Genomic DNA, 8,281 nt, shown 5'->3' on the forward strand with positions numbered 1-8,281 from the left:
AAGTTCGTGTTGTTTACATTATGCATGTACGCGCCGATTGCCAACAAAACACAGACATATGACTTGGTGTGCGGGTGCGGTTCATGTCCGGCATCTTTTAGCGCTGGGACCGCTCCATCTATCAGTTTCAAACGGTCTGCAAATCCAGCGATATATCCACCTTTTATATAACATCCATCACTGAAATGCTGTGAACAAACAAACACACCTCAACTTCTCTCACTATTGCAAGAGTAACGAGCTGCAGCTGCAGGCCCACAGCGCAGCCAATCTTGACGCAGTGCAGCCAATCTTGATGGTAGGTGGGTCTTCCTATCGCTCGTCGGTTGACGATAAGGGACTAAGAAAAGTTGTTACGTAACGGATTTTCATGTTCGAAAAAAACTTTCCGAAACCAAAATGAACCTTGGGGGAGTGTATCGAGCACAAAAATACTACGTAATACGTCCAACTCGTTTTTGAGTTGACCATGTTAATCATGAGAAGCTAGCACGTTTAACATTGAACGTTAATGGAATTGAATAATCACATAAGACCATATACTTTAGTCTTGATGCCATAAGGCCTCAAAAATGGACCAAACTGAGTTTCTCAGAAGGTTCAGCAGCGTTTGTATAGTTTTGTTTTAATTTAGTTTTATTTAATTTTAAATTAGCTATTATTTTGAGATTTTAAGTTTTTATGTTAATTTTAGTCACATTTTTCATTTTTCACATTGTTTTAGTCACAAAGTTTTCATTTTAGTAAACTAAAATAACCTTGCGTTTCAGAATGTTTGAAGTTTGCATTTTAATTTGTATGCACAGTATTATGGTCTAGATGTCTTATAAAAATAAAAAATGATGAAGAGGAGTGCTGATGTAAACACTCGAGTAAACTCATTCCCTCTGTTTATTGAGTAATGGGATCTCCCCAAACGTATTAATTTTCTTGGTTTATTATATTTAAGTTCACTTCATTTAGGGCTCATGACTGTACTTAAATTAAGTTCACTTAACTTGGTGCTCATATAGACTGAACTTACATTTATTTAGCTTTGTATTATCCGCAGACACTGCATTTTTGACTTGTGTATGATGTGTTGAACAGACTTGACAGAAAACAACATCAGTAACACTACAAATAGCTAAAACCTCCTATTAACAACTATTTAAAATCAGTTCTTATTCTTCGACCAAGCTTAAATAATCAAAATATTCAGACGCATGGGTATTTCACATAGCATTTTGTATTAATTATTAAATTTTATTACATTTGAATGTTTAAATATAAAGATTTTGTACTTGAACATTATGATTTTTGAAGCATGGTTCCAAAGTAAGCAAACTTTTATGTACTGTTTAATCATGATTACTTGATTGTTTAAGTACAAACAACATCAGGCTTACATTGGATATATATGTTTTTGAGAAAACAGCCAGTGATTGTATTTACATATCATATACTGACATGGTAGGCAATGAAGTTGTAATGAGATTAACCTGTAAACATCACATCTCTCAACATGGATCATGCATTATTGATATAGAGAGATGGATTTAACATCACGGATGTAGATAACCAGCTGTGCTTCATTTGAATTCTGTTGTCATAGAATATTTAATGATAAGCTTCAATCAAAACGTTGACCTTCCACTTACGAGACAACATATAAGGGTGCAGCATAAAATACCATTTTTCTACCATTTGTTCAGCCAACGTGTACTATTTTTTAACTCTTTATAAACAAAGTATAATTAGCTTTGTTATAAAATGTTACGTTAGTCTTGTTTGTTTCTCATGATGTCACTCTAAATACAGCTGTTTTTATCATTTTTTTGTTTGTCACAGGTGCTGAAGATGTCATGGTGTGAAGGTTTTGGGGGCAAGATGACTCCGGTCAGGTTGCTACTCTCCTTATTGCTGCTACACACGCTTTGTGAAGGTAAACACACTTGTCACTTGTCTTATATTTTCTCTGAAATCTTACTCCATCACTGCTCTTTCTCGCCTGTCTGTCATCCCTCACTCTGTGTGTGTTTACGTGTGTGTGTGTGCCGTGACTGATGTCTGAAATGAATGCCGGAAACCTCCAATCCACCACGGCACGTTTAACAACACGGTGCGCTGCCGGTTAACATCAGGGCACTCTGCTCTTTTGCGTCCTTTTCTTCTGCTGAAACTCTCTATCGTTTACAGACTTCATGAATCTCTCTCTCTCTTGCTCAGTGGTCCTGTGGGAGTCTCATGGTTGTTAGTTGTTTCTGATTGGTTAAGGGCTTTCTGGATTCAGCGTAATAGTGGGAAAACGGGGGGGGGGGGGGGTTGATCCCTGCTTAGCCCTGAACAACCCAGAACTGAATCTCAAATATCCCTCATCAAGGAAAGAGAGCTTAAAGGGATAGTTCACACAAAATGTCTCTTTTTTTTGTACAATGAAAGCGGATGGCGACCCAGACTGTCAAGCTTCTAAAAGGACGAAAATGTCATGTGCTGAATTCCAGGCTCTCTTAAGCATTTAACAGCTTTGTTTGAGGAGCAGACTGAGATTTAAGATGCTGTTAAGTGATAAACTTGCTTTCATCTCTAGATTGTAGGCATTTATGGTGCGTTTTTGTCTTTATGGAGCTGTTTGGACAGTGACAGCTACTAGTCTCCATCCACTTAAATGAGGAAAGTATTTACATTGTAACTGAATGTCCATTTAAACCTGTATGACTTGCTTTTTTTTTTTTTTTTTTTTTTGTGTTTCTGATGCAGAACACAAAAGAAGATATTTTGAAGAATGTGGGTAACCAAACAACATCGGCCCCCATTGACTTCTATTGTACGGACACAAAACCACTAAGATACTTCTCAAAATGTCTTCTTTTGTGTTCCACTCATAAAAGAGTCATATACAGGTTGTTCAATGACATGAGGGTAAATAACAATGGCAGATTTTTGATTTCCGGGTGAACTTTCTCTTTAAAGAAGGGGGACATGCAGGATATGTTAAGAGGAGGATGGTAGAGGTGAGGTGTTTTCATAATGAATGATGATGGTTGTGTGACAAGATCCGATATGACATGAGGGATTCTGTCCAACCTGTTCACTCAAAAGACACTCAATCAATGTCACATCCAGAAATTCATGAGGTGGGATATTATGACATCAGCGGTTATGGTTGTTTTCACAGCATAACAGTATAGAGCTTAAACAGTTTTTCTGTCGTTGAACACAACTGCATCTCTGATGAAAATTAAGTGATTTGTGGGTTGCCAGATTGAATATTTAAAACGGGCATAAATTATAAAATGCTATTCGGTAGTGTGCCATTGAGAACTATTACGAACTTGATTATGGTAGAATCTAATTTACATGAGAATCACATTTACATCCAAGCAGTGATTAATTTACACCGAATCCAAACCCTTAACTGCACAGTATAATCTGAATTTGGCTACTGATGCCGAACGGTTGTCTTTTTTTAACAATGAATCAGTACATATTTCTATTGTTGTATGTTATATGTACATTGCAACTATATGTGCCACATGTGGATGCAAGATGAACGAAACAGGCCCGACAGTGTTAAAATTCAATTAAACTCTTTTCAGCAGTCATTACAATTTAATTTCAATGCATGGGGGTCAAAGGAAATTTCATTAAGCAACAATAATGATATGATTATTAATTTTATCGTGACGGTTTAAAAATCGCGAGCAGAAGCGAGGACAGATGCGCCAGTCTTGGCTGTTGGCAGGAACTCTCATTAAATCTGCGATACAGTTCGTCGCCCACCTAAAACCAAGCGTTTTAATCTCTGTCGGCATTCTAAAACGCTCCAGTAATTAACACGGGCTGACGTGGTTCTGGTTAGCACGTATCGGCAGATACGCAGTCGATGGCACTCATTTCCCGCACGGCATCTCTCTCTCCTTGGCTCGTTCTCTCGGTGTGTTCAAAGTCGAGTCACTTTATCAAACACGAGTACTTCTCACACACACACACACGCACGCACGCACGCGCACGCACGCACGCACACACACACACACACACACACTGTCTCTAGTGTCTCTGTGTGTTGCCCACGATCAAAGTCCTCCTGATCTTTTTGACAAATCAGCTTGGCCCTTCAATTTGGAACACACACAAACACGCCGGGGAGACATGTGTCTCGCACACAACAGCTGATGGGGAGGTGAACACATCTCAGATTGTATAGTTGAACAATATTGAGGAGGGCAGTTGGGGGGCAAACACTAACAAGCCAGAGTGATTACTAACACAACACATGCTCTCACATGGTGTTCTCTCTCTGTCAGAGAACATCAACCGTGATTGTTACCTTTTGAAAGTGTTATATTTATCTTTTAGATGTCCGGTAGTAAACATGAATTTACTGGTTTTATTGTAATAAAACTGAATTTTGTTTTGGCTTTATGAAATATTATTGGTTTATTTGGAATATTACAATGCTGTTATTTGTTATTACTAAATAAAATGACTATGTTAGTTTGCTGCTAATGAAAAGTAATCAAATTCGATATAGGCCTAAATATTTTTTGAAAAAGTCAAGAAAGTTAGAAATGTTGACTTGGCAATAAACTGAAATTAGTTTAATGCATTAAAATTAATGATTTGAAACCTAAATATCGATGGTAAAAAACTGAAAAGGCACAAAAAAGCGACAAAATGACACTAAAATTAATATTTAAAAATAACAACAACAATAAATGTTAATTCAAAATATTCCATAAAACTCTTTGTTCATTTTTTCATGATTTATTTTTTCTACATAAAACCATTTAATCAAACATAAAATCATGTAAAGAACACTGTGATATTTAGTTTTGAGACTTCACAAAGAACTTTTTTGTCTATTTTAAAGTTTTTTCTAAAACATTGGTATTTTACAGAGGATGAAAATCAATCAACTGATCTTAAAATACTTAAAAGACTTAAGACTATACAGCAAAAAATGGTTCTCGAACATTAGAAGATTTTTGGCTCAAGGTGCGACACACGCACACACGCACGCACGCAACGCACGCACGCACACACACACACACGCACACACACACACGCACGCACGCACGCACACACACAGGCACACACACACACACACACGCACGCACGCACGCACGCACGCACGCACGCACACACACACACACACACACACACAGTCTGGTTTATTACCTCCGTGGGGACAGTCCATAGGCATAATGATTTTTATACTGTACAAACTGTATATTTTATCCCCTATCCCTGCCCATTAACCTAAAGATCATAGCAAACTTAGCATTTTTAGATTTTCAAAAAATATTGTTTTGTACGATTTATAAGCTTTTTTGCCCATGGGGACCACTATTTTGGTCCCCACGGGCGGTGACACGAGTCCCCGTGAGTTGGTGTGTATTCAGGTTTATAAAAACAGGCCTCAAACACACTTGGTATTGATTTGAAGGCTGCACTTAAGTCTTCATTTAATGTGTTGATCAATGTCACCTCCTGTATGTGTTTAATCTCTCTCTCTCTCTCTCTCTCTCTCTCTCTCTCTCTCTCTCTCGCTCTCTCTCCTCCAGCCTCTAATCAGCCTCCCCGTTTCCAGAATTATTTCTTCCAGTCGTACCTGCTCATCTATGAGAATACAGCAGTAGGTGAGTGTCACATTTGACCACACACACATACACACACACTGCTCTTTCTGTATGTGCATAAATGGATTTTTCTGCAGATGTGCCTGTAAATGCATTATCAACCTTTCTTTAGTTTTTATAACATTGATCCATCATTTCTGAATGGAACATGTTTGGTTTGATTTTGGGTTGCTCTGTTGCTTTTGTGAGTGAGCTGGTTAACACATACAGTAGTAGAGGAATTATTTGTGACTTGGTGTGTGTCATATGACCAAAATCCTGTATCGTGATATGTGTGATTTATGGTACTGAGATACATCACAATGGTATTCGATATGTATCTGACTAATTTGGGACACGTGGCTCTATACATTTCAGCAGAACTTCATATGATAAAGCGTAACATGGCAGTAAAAAGCGTGTTTTTCCCTCTTCACCGTCTAAAAAACTTCCCATATTTACTGTTTCTTTACCTCTTCATCCCTTATTCATTCTCCTCCTGTCCTGAACGCTTTCTTTCACCTTCTCGGGTCTAAAAGTGAAAGTGCTTGCATGTTTATTTAACCTTCTGATCTCTTGTTATCATAAGCTGCTTTCTGTGCTCTTATCTGACCCTTCATCTGACCCTCCATCTTCTTATTTGCTTCCGTTTCCAACCTCTCCGCTTTTATGCACTGAATATAAATGTTTCTTTGACCTGGGATTTCTGTATATTTACAGGAGGAAACACTTTTGCTGCGTTTTAGATTATTAATGTGTTAGCAGCCCAGAGTAGGTTAGAATCCCATGGAACACACAACACGTAGACCTTGAATGTAGAGTGTGATGTCAAAATGCACAAATGTTGTATGATGGATTTTCCCACTAACATGGTGCAATGCATTATGGGATTGTTATGCATGTAGTAATGCCATAGAATTTGGTCAGAGGAAGGTATCTTACAGTGTTTGCCTTTAAACATAACTGTAGCAAAGCTCAATAAAACGGGAAGAAGGAGGCGGGAACCGGCGAACATTTAACAAACTTTAATGAAAAATAAACAAACAATAATACAGAAGTAAAAAGGCCGGCAGCCCCTCACGGATGACTGCCGTCCACATGAACATAAACAAAACTTAACACTTCCGGACCTGGTCCTCTCTCGCCGTATTCTCCTGCCGTTCATCCTTTTATGCTTCCGCTCCTCCGCGAGAGATACGAGGCCGGAATGACACCCAGCTGACACTCATTATCAATCGCGTCCCGGCCTCGCTTCTTCCTCCCACGGCTCTCGTCACGCCTCCCTCGTCACAATAACATACAAAACTTGTATATAATACCATGTATCTTAATAGCGTATATTCTCTTAAATTTTTCCCCTACTATTATTTTTATTTAAAAAATGATCATGATGTCTATAAAGCTGTTTAGCAACAAAGAAAATTGTGAAAAGCGCTATATAAATAAAATTGAATTGGAATGCAATGCAGCCTATATGGGTAGATCACCTGAATTTGAAATGGCATAAAAACCGCTCTCCTGTATGGAGTTGAAAGTTATTGAAGTATTTTTATATTTTTCTGGCCCATGATGTTTTTATTTAAATGGCCAATAAGCTTTGCTCCCATCGATGTGAATGATTTTCTGCTTGCTAATAGGTTTCAGGTGGTATCTCTGGCAGGGACATTCTCGTTGTAAAAGCATTTGATTGGGCAGAAATCTGTGTTGTGCAACATAAGTCATCACTTTTTCCGTTGGATAAGAAAAAAATGTACATTTTAAGTGTTATGTCAGCGATTAGGAGCACATTAGCATATAAACGCCTTTAAATCTAATGGACGAAAAGCCACAAAACTCCAATTTCATGGGGTTTTTAAACATGGGTCTTTCCATATCCGTTTTTTAGCTCCATATCCAATTTTTGTCTCGTTCCACTTTTGAATGCTTCCCTCAAGGGCACGACAGCCGTATAAAGAGTGGTACAGTGTTAGCTAACCAACCCAGCGCCGGAATTACTCCACAGACAGGATAAGCACATTATTACAGCACAATTATGAGACGTGTGTATGATGCGTGCGGATTTAACTTTACTGTATGTGTGCTTGGCTTTACTCAAACCGTCTCTGTCTTTTAGTGTCTGTCTGCGCTTGTATTTATTTCAGCGTTTTTAGGGGCTCTCGTGATTGACAGTGCAATTTGAGAGTGTCTGGGTTTTCATCACCTTGCAGTGTTGTCGTGAGTTGGATTTAAAACAGATCTATGGGCTCTCCTCGCTGATAGGAGGGTCTCTGAACAGCAAAAACACTTACGCTCGATTCCAGAACAGCTTACATCTGTGCAGGTCATAAATTAATACTCATTATAGTGCTTGTATAGCAGAACTGAATTCATATCCTTCAGACATTGTGGTTATGTTCTTTGTTTGTAACTTCTAACCCTTCTAACAAATATTGAAGTTCTGCAATTAATTCAGTCCAAATTGACTTCATTCAAACTTGGTTTGGTAGATAATTTTAGCCTTTGGTATGCTTTTATTTTGACAAAAATGTATAATATAATTATATAAAATTGCAATAGCCAAAAAATAATCAAAATAAAATGTAAATATTTTAAAATAAAATTATGATGTGTAATTAAATGATGTATGCAAAAAATAAGTTTTGTGTATTTTTCAATACAAGTAACTAAAACTTTGTAAATCA

The 8,281-nt window shown here is 37.8% G+C and overlaps 1 protein-coding gene across 1 annotated transcript in view; it reads left to right on the forward strand.

Moving 5' to 3' along the window:
• cdh23 (cadherin-related 23) overlaps nt 1-8,281 on the forward strand; it is a 217,753-nt gene that overhangs the window by 23,997 nt on the left and 185,475 nt on the right. Inside the window, exons 2-3 of the mRNA XM_057342191.1 lie at nt 1,831-1,924; nt 5,547-5,621. Of these exons, the coding sequence (XP_057198174.1) occupies nt 1,840-1,924; nt 5,547-5,621 (160 nt within the window). The 5' untranslated portion in view covers nt 1,831-1,839. The remainder of the gene's footprint in view (nt 1-1,830; nt 1,925-5,546; nt 5,622-8,281) is intronic.

This window comes from Triplophysa rosa, linkage group LG9, assembly GCF_024868665.1.
Source record: "Triplophysa rosa linkage group LG9, Trosa_1v2, whole genome shotgun sequence".
Lineage (NCBI taxonomy): Eukaryota > Metazoa > Chordata > Actinopteri > Cypriniformes > Nemacheilidae > Triplophysa > Triplophysa rosa.